Raw genomic sequence first — 17001 nt, forward strand, 5'->3', positions numbered from 1 at the left:
CAATAAAAAATATATTACATTTTACATTTTTTTTTTCTAACCATCTATTTTCATATTATCATCCTACTCGTCACTTTCATCTTCATCTTCATTTTCACTGACATTATCGAATCCATCTATTTTTTTTCTAACCATCTATTTTTTTAAAAATAATGTATATAGGATAATTTTAATATAGGATTTTTTTTTGCATTGATTTTAATGAAAAAGGGTACTATTTTTTTTCAATTCGTCAATATTAAAAAAGCGGGTATGAATTTATAGTTAATATACGTTGTATGAACTTGTCTAAACTGAAATTATAGGAGTTGAACTGAACTTATAGGAACTGAACTGAACTTATAAGAACTGAACTGAATTTATAGGAACTGAACTTAAAAGGGCAACTAGAAGTCCAAAAGAACAGGGTCAAAGTCACAATGTTTTAGGGTAGTGATTATTAGATCTGGTAAACCGGTCAGTCATGTTGGTTTCGCACGGGTTGGGTTGGGTTAGTTCGAGTGTTTAAGAATTCGAGTCGCTTGACTTTAGGTTAAATTTATTTTCAGATTTGTTATTATCAAGTTATTTAAGGATAACAATAATTTTTCAACAATAAATATTCGGATGGGTCATACAAGACCAGGTCAGATTGGATTCGGGACTTGTTTTAGCTTGTATACCAATGAATGAAAAAATAAGACCTCATCCATGTAACAAAGGGAAGCAAATAATTTTTTGTTTTTGTTTTGACAACCGTGTAGAAAGAGTTGGGAAGCAAATAATCGAGGAGTAGAAAAGCTAATAAATTAGGGAAATTTATGAAATCAATTTGGGGATCTAGGTGATAGAATATTACTGTAAATAAATTGTGTATTTACAATAATATGTACTAAATCAACTGATTGCTATAGAGAGGGAACTAGATAATTACAAACTAGGTAACAAATAATATGTAAATAAATTGCATATTTACAATAATATTCTCTCACTAGGGTTATTGAATTGGAGAAACAAACTAAGGTGTATTTGGAGTAATTAGTGTTATTGTTGTATACTTTGTATGAGGGTAATTTGGGTAATATGACTATATAAGTCAACACTCAACACTTCACGAGCCGTAAAATAAGAAAAATAACGATGCGTTTAGATGTAGTATTGTCATTATTTGATAGTTCATACTCCAAGTCGTTGAGATGGATAAGGTCATTACTAAAGCGTCAAAATCAAATGTTATGTACAGGCTAAAGTAATCAGACCAGTTTTTAAGTTAGGTCTCATATATACATGCTCAAGTTGAGTTTTTCATGTCGAGAGTAGTTCGAGCGTGTTGAGATCCTCTTAAATCTCGTGTTCAAGTTGAGTTTTTTACATCCATTATTTCTAATAGGTTTATCCATTGCTTGAAATTGTAACTATTAAAATATTTTTTGATAGAATTCGAAAAGTTAAAAGAAAGTAAAATAGAATTTCAATTGAGTTGAAGTATACTTAACCGTATGGATTTGGTTTCACTTGAATTTAACTTGGCTCGTGTCTTGATAAACTTTCAATTTAGATTGGCCAATTTAAATCTGGACTAATCAGTATCTGGGGTCATATTATGAAGTATACGTGCATTCATGAGTTTACTTAACTTTGAGTGTCGATACTTCATAGTGAAATACTTTATACTTCCTTCATACCAGACCAATAATAACATGATAAAAAATGGGGTTTTTAAGAAAAGGGGTAAAAGCAGGGATTAAGAGGAAAAAAAATAGGTGGATATGTAATTGTGGGTTGGTAGGGCTATGTAATGGCATTTTGTGTAAATATCAAATGGCTATAAGGATAACTTGCTAATGTTGTGGGCCAAATAAGGAATGTTATCATTACCATTCGTGTAGTACTGTCGTATTAGGTAAGTATTACCATTGCTCTTATATGGAGAGAGTATATATCTTTTAGTCTCCCTAATTATCTTTTCTTATTTTCTATCTATAATTAAGATTTTGTAAGTTTGAACCATTATTATACTAATATTTAGAGATTTGCTACGGTGTATCATTATATTTTTCCAAATTCTAAAATATACCCTCGATTTTTAAGAAAATCTGTTATATCCTTGTGTACCACTTGATAGTTACTCATAATAGTTTTACAATTGGTCTCCCTTGTGACGGGTTACCATTTGTGGCGGATATTTTGTGAGTTAAAATGTTAACAAAATGGGTTAGTGGAGAAAGGGGATCACATGAATAGTGTTACAGAGAGAGAAAAAGTGGGTACTTTTTGAGGTAAAATGGTATCCGTCACTCAAGAGTGACGGATATGTGCCGTCACAAACAAGAATTTGTGATAGTTTTATTACTCCTAGTTTATACTCCCTCCTATTCAATATAAACTTCCCTATTTCCTTTTCCGTCTATTCACAATAACCTCCCTATTTCCTTTTTTGGTAAGTGTTTGTGTGGTCCAAATTTAATTGTATAGTGGGGTAGTGTATTTGTGTGGTCCAAATTTATTTATATGGTGGTATAGTGTGTTTTCTTAATTTTTGTGTCAAAATGAAATGGGAGGTTTATTGTGAATAGGAGGGAGTACAATTGAAATAGAACTTAAATAGGAGAAAAAAAGTGTAGATCGATCATTTTTTGTCATCCTCATGTATGAGTAGGGAGGATGCCCTCCGCGAGGACGGAGAATTTTCCATCAATTATATTGCAAAATGCTATAAAATCATGTCCAAGTAAGGTCAATTGCTAGGTCATGACCTTGCTTGGTCACACTAATCACCATTCATAATGAAAATTATGATGACCTTTGGGGAGAAGAGGTCAATTTGTGACCTTTGGTGAAGCAAATTGACCCACCTCATGACCTTATATGTGGAGCCGTGAAGATATGTGATTGGTCGACAATATTAATAATTAATAAAAAAAATATACTCCGTATGAAAATGTGATATAACGGAGAGAGATGTAATTCATTGGAAAGTGAAAAATGTTTGGGTTGATGACCTAGGTCGTAACCTTCTGCTTTGGAAGATGAAAATGAGTCAAGATAAATAAAGTGAGATTAAGAGTAAAACCGGGTTGCGACCTAATTAGCGCGACCTCAGTTTGGGGATGGTTTAAAAAGAAGACATTGATTTTCTCACGAGAGTGATAGAATATCTTTTCAAAGCTTTTAATGGAGGATCAAATCATTTCATAGAGATGGTTAATTATTACTCTCACATCCAAATTAAATGTAACACTTGCTTTTTGGCATTATTTATGCTTTTAGGGAATATTCGATATTATTCTTAATCTATAAGAGAAAATATAGTCATGTGAGATCTTGCTTGATTTATCGTCATAAATGCTATAAGAATTTCAAATTTTTATAATTTTTAATAAAGTGTAACTAAAAATATTAACGTTGTAAAACGTGCCCCGACAAGGATAATAAAACAATTGTTACCTTTGGTTTGGATGGGAGGAAGTATTTAAGTAGTTGGTCTTGCTCTGGTCTGAAACAATAAAACAAGATTTTTGTAATTATTTAAGCAGTGGCACAAGCTATTCCTACTTATATGATGAGCCTCTTTGCTTTACCGGACGGAACCATTGATGAATTGCACATGACCATGGCTCGGTTTTGGTGGGGTTCAACTGAAAGCCAAAGAAAGATCCATTGGTGGAGATGGGATAGACTTTGCCTACCGAAATGTAAGGGTGGTATGGGCTTTCGGAACTTACGGGTTTTTAATCAAGCCCTTTTGGCTAAACAAGTGTGGCGACTCTTTATGAATCCGGATTCGTTGGCGGGTCGAGTGATGAAGGCGCGATACTTTAAGTCTTGTTCTATTCTTGATGCTAGGAGGGGTTATGACCCAAGCTATGTGTGGCGAAGTTTGTGGGGGGCGAAGTCCCTTCTTAAAGAAGGACTACAGTGGCGGGTCGGGAATGGCGAGACTATAGGGGTGTGGGATGATGCTTGGTTGCCCGGGGTGAATGGTGGGTGTAAGCCAAATCCGAATATTGAGGCCGACCCCATGCTACGTGTTGAAGCTTTTATCGATAAAGATCGTGGGATATGGCGTGATGACGAGCTTAATAAATTTCTTTCTACGGATGAGGTAAACATGGTTCACAAAATTCCATTAAGTAGAGAGTTACCGCCTGATATTATGTTTTGGTGGCCGAATAAGAATGGAATTTACTCTGTTAAATCGGGTTATTGGCTTGCTATGGGACCTCACTTGGATATTGATGGAGTGGATGGGCAAGGAGGCAATGGTGATTTGTGGAAGCGCATTTGGAAATTACCTTTCCCACCAAAACTCATACACTTCCTATGGCGCGCTTGTAGTGGTACTCTTGCTGTACGTTCTAATCTCCACCGACGACATTGTTGCCCGTCTAATTTATGCGATTTTTGTGATGGGGAGGAAGAGACGGAGTTACATGCTGTGGTCTTGTGTGAGTGGGCACGTGTGCATTGGGCGCGAAGTGATTTTGCAGAGAAGGTTAATGCTGCACCCATTACTTCCTTCTCGGATTGGTTAGTATGGATGTTAGAGCAGACGGATAGCACGGATAGGGGGCGGCTTTTAGCTATGATTTGGGCGATCTGGTCATTGCGGAATTCACGTTTATTTGAGGAGGAACAACGATGCCCTGAGATTACTATTATGGCTTTCATTCGTCTTGTTCAGGATTATGGTGGGTATGCACAAAAATTGGAGTGTGGTAGGGAGGGGCCGAGTGTTGGTGAGGCGGGGTGGCAGAGACCGGAGGTTGGTGTGGTTAAAATTAACACCGACGCGACGGTTAGGGAGGATGGTACCGTGGGGCTTGGAGTTGTGGCAAGGGACTGTCAGGGACGGGTTTTACTAGTGGCAAGGAGGAGGGTAAGAGCGGAATGGGCGGTTGATGTGGCGGAAGCCAAGGCGATGGTCCTAGGTTTGGAGTTGGCGCGTACCCATGGCTTTGGACAATGTGTTATTGAGTCGGATGCTCTGTTGGGGAGGAACAAACTTTTGTATCTGATTTTCCTAATTCCGTCCTTTGTTTGGCGGAGATTGATTTAATATAAGTTCGTTTTCCTTGCAAAAAAAAAAAAAAAATTATCATAAATTATTGTACTATTATAATTACATTTAACTATAAAATTATTACAATACCCATTTAAAACTTTAGAGGATGGGGTTGTTTGAAACAAGTATTTGGATTATTCAGGTGTTATGCCTTTGGACAATTCCAAAATTACGAAGAACGCGTGGCCACGTGGAAATAGGACGAACATGGGGCGGAAAACGTGAGGAAACTATTAATTTACGACTTGCTAGTTAAGTTTACGCGGCTTCAATCTTATGACTGCAACGTCCATGTCTTTTGTTTATTGTCTTACCCACCAAGTATTTGACTTGGTCTTTACTTGGAAATGAATTTTCGGATCATATGGGTTGGGTCAGTTTGAAGTGTTTTGCGTGTGTTTACTATGTTTAGCGTATGAATAATTCTCGTAGTTACTCCCTCTATTCTAGTCAATAATTATTCGCAAATTCTCAATTTAAATGGTTACTATCCGTCTATAGTTGTAGACGGATTAAATATCACACCATTTTCATAATAAGACAAACAATAAGTGAGATGTCACCATTTTGTCTTATTATATAAGTGGTAATAGACCCGGCAAAAGTAACCCGACCCGATTGACCCGAAACGAAAAGACTGACCCGAGACCCAAACTACATCACCCGAATGTGACCCGAAAACCCGAATTGACCCGACCCGAACCGAACATGACCCGAGTTTTCTTGACCCTAACTTACCCGACCCAAAAATGACCCGATCCAAAACCATCAAAACCGAAAATGACCCGATAAAATATAACTCTAATTGCCTCGAAAAGACTTGAATTGGCTATTTATCTATTATTCATTGACCCAAAAATGACCCGACCCGAAACAACCCGACCCGCTTGACCCGATATAGACCCGACAACAAATCCGAAACAGACCCGAAACCCAAAAAGACCCGTCCCGACCCGAATTAACCCGAATTCAATGAGAGACTCGAACTGACCCGACCCGAATTGGCCCGACCCGAACCCGACCCGTTGACTCGTTTTGCCAGGTCTAAGTGGTTACATATTTAACTCGTCTACACCTTACACGGACATACCTTTCTAAAGTGAGACTAATTAATACTTCCTCCATTCAACTCCACTCTACCATATTTCTATTTTCATCCATTCAACTCCACTCTACCACTTTCCAAAAAAAGAATGCCAAATGACCCTTTTGTCCTAATGACAACATCTTATTTACACAAATTGCCACTAAATAGCCCACTAAGTTTAGCCAACAAGATTTAATAAAGCAATTTGCACAAATCCATTTGTACTTTAATTACTTGTTTATTGTTACCTTAATACTTGTGCATTTTACAAATTGGTAGAGTGGAGTTGAATGGAGGAAGTAATTATTTATTCTTTGTAGGTTTTTCTAAAATGTGTCCAATATGCACATGTTAAAATGCTAAAAAAGGAAAGATTTGCATCAATATATCATGAAAAATTGAATCCAAACTCATTATTACCATACTTAAGAGAATAATTGAAGTAAATCTTTCCTTTCTAAGCATCTTATTATGGGAAAATACTACGGTTACACTCGGTGTATAGAATCTTCTATACACCGATTCTATACACCACCAATTGAAATTTGACATGTGGAGGATCTATTAGTAGCTATGGAGGGAAAAAATCTTTATTAATTTTGGTACCATGATTAATAATTGTATTTACTATAATTAATATCTTAACAATATTTACCCAAATCTTTTGAACTTTCTACCCTAACAAATATTGCCATCAGAACGCCAGAAAAGCATGACGCTCCGCGCCTCCACCGTACAATAAACCGGGCCGCCACTATCGCTTGTTCGTCCGGTGAGCACGCCCACCACCGTCGCTCGTTTGTGTGTGCACGACCATTGCTCGTTCCTGTATGCTACACGAACACGACCATAGCCATGTCATCAACCTTTTATGAGGAGGCCACGACGGCGACGTGAACTTCGCACGAACCCCTTCATCCCAGTGTTCGTTTGGTGCGTTTCTTTGCTAACAAAATGAGAAATCACACGCCATTTCTATGCAAATTGCATAATTACTTACCAATTGTGTTCTGCGTTTTGGAATATTACAAAAATCACAATACGTACACTAATTTTTCAGAAAAAGGAGAGTGGGCAATAGCAATTAGAAAAAAGGAGAGTGGGCAATTCATTTACTCTAAAAATGTTGTTAGATATGCAAATTTGTTATTAGTATTATATAGTTAGAACATGAAGAAGATGAAGGCAAGAGAGGTAGCTGAGTTTCAGAAACGAAAAGTATGGCAGGGCAGGACTCAGGAGGGGAAATTTTTTGAAGAAAAGGGTAATTTGGTCCTTTAGTAAAACGATATTAATAAATTAACTAATTAAGGGCGACAAAAGGGGAAAAAAATATCACAATGTTAGAGTTAAATAAAAAAAAAATAGAAAATAATATTTACCAAATAATTTTTGAAAAATTGCAAATTTCAAATTTGTTTTAAAATTTGGTCCCAAAATATAACAAAAATGAGAGTTGAAAGATTATATCTCATATCCACAACATTGTCACATGTCGTGCCGTTACTCGCGGTGTATATAAGATTCTATACACCAAGTGTAACCGTAGCCTTTTTGCTTATTATGTGCCTATTGGGCACATTTTCGAAAAACTCTTTGTTTATTTATTTGAGGGAAATTCAAAACAAAAATAATTATTGATTAAAACCAAGGAAGTATTTTGGAGCTAACAAATTTTGGGTCAAGTTGGGCCATGTGTAGCTATTTTGGGTTTTATACCTTAGTCTGTGTTTGTATGGAAATCCAATTATGGTTAGCATCCTTTCAATGAATTGCTCAAAGTTCCAAGGGTGATACATCGAGATCAGACGAGATGTATTAATTTATCAGTTGGTCCTTTTTGACACATGGTATTTTGGAGCAAAGATCCTCTCCATTTACTTCGGGGGCTGATTTATATCGACGACGTTTTAGTAAATATCGACGACGTTTTTCATAAAAAAGACGATGACTGCCCTTATGACTTTATCTCTCTAAAAAAAATTCTCTCAAACTCAACTAAATTCAAAACAAACAACAACAACAACAATTAACAATATGTCTAATCTCGATTCAACGGTACGTAAACAACTTAATCATTTGCTTAATTTTTCAATTTTTTTTTGCGCATCGTTCATTCTATTCGATAGTTGAATTAATTGACGTATTAACTTAGTAGTAGGGAATGTTTGAATTTGTTGCGTAATCTGAAAAATGTCCCCCGAAAGATGAACCATGGCCAAAGTTGGAAACCAACGTTCAGACCACGGTCCAAACAATGGAAACCAACGTTTGGCCACGGACCAAACAATGGAATTCCACGTTTGGCCATGGTCCAACGTTGGATTCCAATGTTTGGCCGTGGTCAAACGTTGGAATTCAATGTTTGGCCGTGGTCAAACGTTGGATTTCATTGTTTGGCCGTGGTCAAATGTTGATTTTCATTGTTTGGCCGTGGATTAAAGTTGGTTTTCGTTGTTCGTCCGCGGTTGATCGATAGAAAGTAATGTTTGGCCGCGGTCGTTTGTTGGGTCTCGTGTTTTAGGCACGAATAAGTCGTTTTTACATGTTTTTCTTTCGTTTTACGCAATTTATGTAGTATATGATCCTTTTTATTGTCTTACTATAGTCGTTATTGCTTGTAACAGGAATCGTAGGAGGATTTTGGCGATAAGCCAATTGATTACAACCCGTTGTTCGAGACTACTATAGATTTCGAAACACGTGACGAAGCTTTCAATTGGGCTCAGAAAATCGCATTCGAGAATGGGTTTGCTTTGGTTAAAGCAAATAACGGAGCTAAAAATAGGAAAAAGAACGGGTTGTTGGCAAGTTATTTTCGATGTAAAAGACATGGTAAACCAAAAGAAACGGACGATCTTGAAAAGCCAAGGAGGTCGCAGAAGTGTTCATGCAAGTTTCGTATTCGTGCCGTTCAAAATTTCGTGTCTAAAAATGATAAAGAGACGGTGGTGTGGAACATTCTAACCTCCGAGGGTGGTGGACTACACAACCACAACGTAGCCGTTTATAAGGACGGGGATCGGCACTTTGCGGGATTGGACGCGGAAGAGAAGGCATATGTTAGGCAACAAACATTGGCCGGGGTTCAACCGAGGGATATTAAAAATGGTCTTCATTTGAGATCCCCCGATAAACCTCAACCGTCAAGCACCCAACTGTATAATGAAACAAGGAAAATTAAGAAAGAAGAAATGGGTGAAAGAAACACCGCTCAAAGAAATGTTGGCTCTAGCGGTGGCGGCAAATACGTCCACTTCTACGAGATTGATTCCGAGGAGTCAAAAGCGTTGACTCACATTTTCATGGCTCATCCTGAAGCGATTAAGTTGTTCCGGGCTTATCCTTATGTGGTCCTCATGGATTCGACTTATAAAACCAACATTTACTAGAATCCACTCATTGAGATGGTTGGTGTGACACCCACGGGATCGTCCTTCTTAATTGCATGTGCGATGATTCCTTCCGAGTCTGACGTGAATTACAAGTGGCTGTTGAGAAAGTTAGCTGCGATTTTAGATGCCACCGGAGTTGCGTCCCCGCTTTGTATTTGTCACCGACCGGGAATTGGGTTTGATCGCGCTCTTGAGCAAGTATTTCCCGGTGAGCATTTGTTGTGTAGATGGCATGTGAACAAAGCCGTCAATGCAAAAGCCTTGACAACATTCAAAACTGAAAGTATGAGGAAATTTGTCATCTCAAATGATGAAGATGGTTGGTTTAGGGTGATCAATTCAGTTACCGAGGAATCGTTTCAGCGTGCGTGGCAGTGTTTCCAACGTAAGTGGCCACAAATGGAGGATTATGTACGGACAACTTGGGGTCAACACGCAGGGAAGTTCGTTTTATGCTATACAAACGAGGTCTTACATTTTGGTAACACGGCAACTTCCCGTGTTGAGTCAGCACATTCTCTATTGAAGGCTTGGTTGAAGTCAAAGCATCTCACACTTGACTCCATGTGGTCCCGTATCCACGGCATGCTTGAAAGTCAACACTCGAAGATTAAGAAAGAACTCGAAGATGAAATGAGTAAACCTAGGAGAACAACTCGTACTTTCTCCTTATTGCAAGGAAACGTGTCTACTAAGGCCATAGAGTTAATGGAGAAAGAACTTACTAGAGGCCTTGGTTTGGGTATCGGATTGAATGATCGATGCCGACACGTGATGCGAACGACTCATGGATTACCTTGTGCATGCAATTTGGTATCTTTGCACGGAAAAGGTAGGAGGGTCCATCTCGAGGATATTCATGTCTTTTGGAAGACATTGGTGTATGATATTCCTCAACAAATGCCGAAAAATGACGGTGATTTATGGGATGAATTAGCGAATGATATGAGGCACAGTGACCCAGTTAAACTAAGGGCGGCCATAGACTTGTTGCGTGATTTCCAGCACCCGGAGGACCAAGAGATTTTGCCACCTCCTATTAATGAGCACCCGAAAGGTCGTCCAAGAGGTTCAACCACTAGAAACAAGTCGGGTTTTGAGCATGCAGAAAGGAAGTTCGGGACACCAAGTACTCACTGTTCAACAAATGCAGAGGTTCAACAAAGAATTGGTGATTTCGAATCAGGAACTCCCGGTGCTCCTTTGGGAAGGAACTTTACCATTGGCTTTATATCAACATGGGTCAAACGGTGGGGTATACCTGAGGTTTTGTGGGGCCACTTCGATGGTTGGGTGGATATTGGAGATGACGGTCATTGTGGATTCCGGGTAATATCGCACGCCCAACGAGGCCGAGAGACAGATTATATAGTTATGCGGGAATGGTGTTCGAGGGAGATGAGGACCGACTCTATCTACGCAGAGTTATATGGAGGTTTTCTATCACCACTCAGCGGTATGTCAGGGTTAGATTTAGCACTTCGACGAGTTGAGTTTTTTCAGCAGATTAGTTGTGGGTAGGACCATTGGATGTGTAGCGACGATTTGCTAGTTTTTGCAACGATGTTCAACTGGACGATATGTGTGATTGGTCATACACTGCGAGACGGGAAGAATGTTTGGGAAGGAAGTTGCAAAAATATCATGCCATTGAAAACCCGAGTTGAAGGCCGACTACCGTGTGGTATTTTGTGGTTTGTCCTACATCATAGCCATTGGATGCGGTTGCATTCTAGCAGCCCCCTTGAGAGTCTCCCTATGCCGCCACTTGATCCCGCTTGGTTGACCTTCCGAGATCCCAGTGTCGTTCACCTAGAGACTTTGTACCAACATAACATTGAGATTTGGCAAGCGTTCATGTTAGAAACTCCGAGAACACGTCGTAGAAGTCAGGTCTCTGATAGTGCGACAGTTATCTCAGTTAGTAGTTGTTCGCATTGAAAAAACTATTAAGTTCACTTGTGTAATGTAATATATTAATGAAAATCATAACAATTACTAATTTCTGAAATTTCTGGAATTCATGACAACTAATACAAATTTGGAAATTTTTGCAAATACTCACTACTTCATAACAATGGCTAACATAAGAAACACAAACAAATACAAGATACACTTGAAATAAAACTTCATCATCTTTGACAAACTCGAAATTTCCTCTTTCAAACATATCACTTGCTCTTTCATGGCTTTTCCACTTGATGCGTCATCACCTTCATCTTCACATGCTATCTCCAACCTTTTTGTTATTGTCAAATGATCTTCAGTCAACCACGACACAAAATTATTGCAAACTAAACACTTAAAGTACGCTTTCATTGGATTATTAATTGACCCGGAAATCATGATGATAGCGTTTTTGCGGCAAAGATTGCAACGTTGATTCTTAAAGTTAAGGCATAAGAAAATAAAAAGAAACTAGTCATCATACACGTCTGCATAGTAAGGACGCATCCCCGCAAACAAATCCTCTAGAGTCTCTCTCTCGGTCTCCTCATCAGCTTGCCGGAAGACATTCTTCAACTTACGACTAACAGCTAGGGCGACTTCCGGCTCCTCATGAAACTCGACAGGCCGAAAATGGACGCGGTGTGAGGGGGGATAAAAGTAGGGGTGTGAATGGTCTACATACCAAGACATGTATCCCTTAGTACACTCGAAAGGCATATATGCCTTCTTTGACAGGTGTCGGAGGTGTGTAATGGATATCTCGGACATCCATGTCCTATCGGGCTCTTGCCCGAAATCCAGCCTGTAAGGCCCGTTCGCGGGCCGAGACTCCTTCACCGCAATAGGCATCGAGACCGGGACATCCTGACGGTACCCAAACTGACGCATGCACCGATCCGGCTGGTACGGCTCTACTATATTAAGATGTCTGATAAAACCCGAGTAAAGTGATACTCTGCAAGCTCCCTGAGGACGGTTCCCGTAAGGCAACCATCGGACATGCTCTGACCTAAGATCGTCCAAACTATGACGATACAACTGAAAAGTACGAGACTCGCCCTTAATCCGAGGCAAGTTGGCCCAAGCCTCAACAAGAGGACGGTCCTCAAAAAAGAATCCACCACCGGGTCGGAACCTGGGAAAGTACTCGTATATCCACGCCTGAAGTAACGGTAGACACCCACTAACACCAGCACTATCTCGGCGCGATGCTATCCCTAGCTGTCGGTACAAGTAAGCCAAACAAGCCGCACCCCAAGCATATGAACCAACCCGCTCAAGACTATCAAACAAGGGCAACAACTGAGCGGACACCCTATCACCACTCTTATCTATGAAAAGAGTATGACCCAGTAACATCAAGAGGTAAGCCCATAACGAGTCATGCTCGTTCCCTAGGTAAACAACCTGCCTCAACTCCGATGTTAGTATACCGCCATTCTTGTAGAGCGGTGGTGCAACATCGGACTCAGGAACTCCATAAAACCTCGCAATCTTGCCCCGCAAACCACTGTCATCATCCTCGCCCGAACCGGCCACAATAACCCTGATGCGTGTCTAAAATACGATGTTTCACACTCTTTTCTACACGCATTTCAGAGCTCAAATGTGCAATATATGCCTATATTTCCCTATTTTCCTCTACTTCCGTGTTTTTGTACTTTATTGCAGAAATGTGAAGAATTGAGCGGAAATCGAGCCAAATCCGTCCCCGAGTAATCTGCATTGCAAATGACGTAAAGGAACGAGCTTGGTGCGCAATCCAAGGCCCAAAAGACAAGTCCACGAGTTAAAAGAAGTCAAGTAGCAGCTCAGCCAGTCGATCGACCAACCTAGTTTGTCGATCGACCAAGGCTCGGGTTCCAGAAGCTACTTTGTTCTTTGAGGAGCGATCGATCGACCAAGACCTTCATCGATCGACGATTTCGATTCCAGACGAGATTTAGAAAGCCCGTGAAGTTTAGGTTTTAGAAATAAGTTGTTGCGTTGATTGCTATATAACGTAACACCAGCGTCTAGTTTCATCATCGAATAATATATCAAGTTTCACATCACAATACAGTGCTTTAAAGTTTAGTTTCTTTTCCGAGTAATTAGGGTTTGATATATCGACTTTAGCATTGGAATTTCTACCTTTGTTCTTAATCTTTCCTCTGGAATTTTCGGTATTGATTCTGCCCTAATCTTAGTTTATTGCTTCGCTTTCATTATTAGTATAGAATTGATAGTTAGTGCCCCAAAGCCATTTATCATATTTTCGCTGTTATTATTTACATTAAGCATGAATACGATGTCGTTGTTAATTTATTTGTTGTTTTTACCTTCACCATGAGTAGCTAAATCTGTAGTGCTAGGATGTAGGGGAATTGTAGCATAGGCGGCATTAGATTGAACACGGACTGAACCCGCGTGTCAGTCGATCGACTGACATTGTTGGTCGATCGACTGGCCTTGTAAGGTTTTCCTTCGTTTTAATTGTTCTTAATCTTGTATTTAGCCAATCGAATGCATGCGACCAGTTAAATACCTATTTTGTGACCAACCCATTAGATCGAAAGATAGGGAAGGTTATTTGACCGTCAATTAAATCGACTAGACTGTGCTAAGATCGAAAGATAGGTATAGTTTAGACCATTAGTCGCTTTTCAGGACGAAAGTTAGTATTAGTGACATTAGGGACCTTTAGCGAGATCGAGAGATGCTGATTGTTAAGAGTGGACCGAGAGGACCTCTTTATTTCCCGCCTTACCTGTGTTTAATTCAGACCGACTTAGTTTGCTGCCGCCGAAGCTATAATGAACCAATCATCCTAGTACCCTTCTTTTATCTGTTTAATTCGTATTTTAGTTTATTATTTTAGTTGACTTTTAGCTATAGACCAATTCAAACCAACCCCCATAATAGTTACCTCGGACTGAACATAAATCAACTAAAGTTTACAACTGCCTCCTTGTGGTTCGACCCTGTTACCACTAGCCTAGGTTAGTCTTAATAGGAGATTATAAATTTTATCTTTGGTACTCACAACGACGGGTATCAAATTTTGGCGCCGTTCTTGGGAGGCAATAGTCCTAATTTTAGTTGTTTTATTTTCAGTCTTTCTCAGTTTAAGGGACTTTTGTTCCTTAAACTTTTCTTATATTCTTGTTGTAGTTTCATCTTATGCGCAGGTCACAGGGTGGAGAATTAGTACCGTTGAACCCTGAGCTTGAGAGATCCCTGCGCGAGTTGAGGCGAACACAAAGAGTATTACCGACAGAGGAAGAGCTGAGTACTCTGTCAAGCTATCACGAGAACGGTCTGTTCGAAGAAGACCCACAGCCTTCACTGTATCCACTTCTTCAGCCCGAGACAGTTATTCTCTCAAAATCCCGTCATGGCCGAGGAAGCAAGTATAGCTAGTTTTTCTGAGCCGATAGCCGACAACTTATACAAGGGGTTCGAATTACCGGGAGATGCCAGAAAATTCGAACCAAAGCCTGCCTACATCACTATGGTTGAGAGAAATCAGTTTGGGGGAGCTGCAAATGAAGATGCAGCTAAGCACATGGAGACCTTCATAGACTACTGCTGCTCCATTCCCCCACCAGCTGGCGTGACCCAGGACCAAATCAAGGAGACCATGTTCATCTTCTCCCTTCGTGATGCTGCAAGGGAGTGGTATAGAGATTTGGACCGAGCTGTCCAAGGGATCACTGATTGGAATACATTGGCACTGGCGTTCTACAAGAAGTACTTCTCTGCTTCAAGGACGATCGCTATTAGAGCCCAAATCACGGGTTTTAAACAAGGGCCGGATGAAAATTTCCACGAGGCATGGGTCCGATTCAAGAAGTTAGTGCGAACCATACCGCATCATGGGTTCGAAAAGTGGAGTTTGTGCAACCATTTCTACAATGGGTTGTACGATGATCGAAGGGCCATTTTGGATCTTTGCAGACCAACGGGAGATTTCTTTGAAAATTTGGGAGCAACAAAAGGGTGGAAGATCATTGACGATCTAGCTACCCACAAGGCCGAGTATGGGAATTCGAGGGGAAACCAGAGGAGAGCTGCTGAATCCTCTTCTGTTGCTGCACTTGAGGCTCTCACCGCGAGATTTGACAAGTATGAGCTAGGAGGAGCCTCTAAGGGTGGAATGTACCAAGTTAATGCCGTGTCAGACGGTCCCTTCGTCTGTGAAAGGTGTGGAGTTGAGGGCCATGTCTCGAAAAATTGCCCTAGCCCTTTGAATCTTGTGCTGCCTTTCAACACTATAGGCAGACAAACACCTACTACGAGCCACCGCATCCGAACTTGAGTTGGAGAAGCCAAAATGTCCAAAATCCAACCCAACACCCGCAGCAGCAACAACCATATGTGCCGCCTCATCAAAAGCAACAGCAGTATCAAAAGCCCCCTTATGTGCCGCAACAACAACAATCACAAAACTCTGAGTTCTCCGAGCTTAAGAATCTGTTGCTAAAGGAGTCCCAAGCAAGAGAGGCCGGGATGAAGTTACTTGAGAGCCAAATTGCTCAACTGGCTAGTAAAAGTAACACTCGAGCTCCCGGACACTTACCCACTCAACCCGAACAAAAAGAGACCCTAAATGCCATCACCTTGAGGAGCGGGTCCACCCTTGATGGTCCTGCCATGGTTGAGGATGCTGTCGAGAAAGATGAGCCAGAAATAAGTCAAGAGAAAGCTTCAACGAACAAATCAAAGAAAAAAGCGTCTGCCAGGAATTTCAGTCGATCGACTGACATACCTAGTCGATCGACTGAAACACGGGTTCCAGGAGCTTCTGGAACTGTGCAACCCAGTCGATCGACTGAGGAGGGTGGTCGATCGACCAATATCACTGCTGATGTTGAAGAGTTTCGTCCTTTAATGCCAACTAATCTACGAGACCACTTGTTTCGGGGTACCACAGTCCCGAAAATTTTGGGGCGGACCAGTGTCTTGATGGGTCAGTCCCGGCTCCGAAGTTCGATCCAATGACGGTCAATGGGTCTCATTTGAGACGGTCTGAGGAGGGGTCTAGCTTCAACAAAGAAAAGGTGACGGATTTCCAGCCAAAGTCCAAGGACGCCGGCGCGCGCGAATTAGAGGAGAGGGCTAAGGTACTCCTTACAGCCCCATATCCGGAGAGACTCATGCCGACGAAGGAACAAGTATCCTTTAGTAAATTTGAGAAAGTCATTCGTAGCTTGAATGTTCAGGTACCCTTCCTTGAGTTAGTTAACCAAGTGCCAGCATATACTAAGTTTATGAAACAGTTGTTGTCAAAGAAAAAATCGCTTGAACATGTTCACACTGTTGCGTTAACTAAAGAGTCTTGCTCCTACTTGTCTCACACTGCGCCCCATAAGTTAGAAGATCCGGGCAGTTTTTCAGTTCCTTGCAGCATAGGTACCTTTTCTATCGAAAAGGCTTTATGTGACTTAGGAGCGAGCATAAGTGTCATGCCCTTGAGTCTAGCTAGAAAGCTTAAGTTGACCAGGTTTGCAATAAATCGAGATGACAGTTCGGATGGCTGACCG

General features: G+C 40.5%; 2 protein-coding genes across 2 annotated transcripts; both read left to right on the top strand.

Moving 5' to 3' along the window:
* The first annotated feature begins 7301 nt into the window (after positions 1–7301).
* Positions 7302–9523, top strand: LOC141655043 (uncharacterized). Its single transcript, XM_074462142.1, has 2 exons — positions 7302–7349; positions 8768–9523. The coding sequence occupies exons 1-2, from the start codon at positions 7302–7304 to the stop codon at positions 9521–9523; spliced, it is 804 nt and encodes a 267-aa protein (XP_074318243.1).
* A 15-nt stretch (positions 9524–9538) lies between these two features.
* Positions 9539–11047, top strand: LOC141655044 (uncharacterized). Its single transcript, XM_074462143.1, has one exon. The coding sequence runs from the start codon at positions 9539–9541 to the stop codon at positions 11045–11047; it is 1509 nt and encodes a 502-aa protein (XP_074318244.1).
* The last annotated feature ends 5954 nt before the right edge of the window (positions 11048–17001 follow it).

This window comes from Silene latifolia, chromosome 5, assembly GCF_048544455.1.
Source record: "Silene latifolia isolate original U9 population chromosome 5, ASM4854445v1, whole genome shotgun sequence".
Classification (NCBI taxonomy): domain Eukaryota; kingdom Viridiplantae; phylum Streptophyta; class Magnoliopsida; order Caryophyllales; family Caryophyllaceae; genus Silene; species Silene latifolia.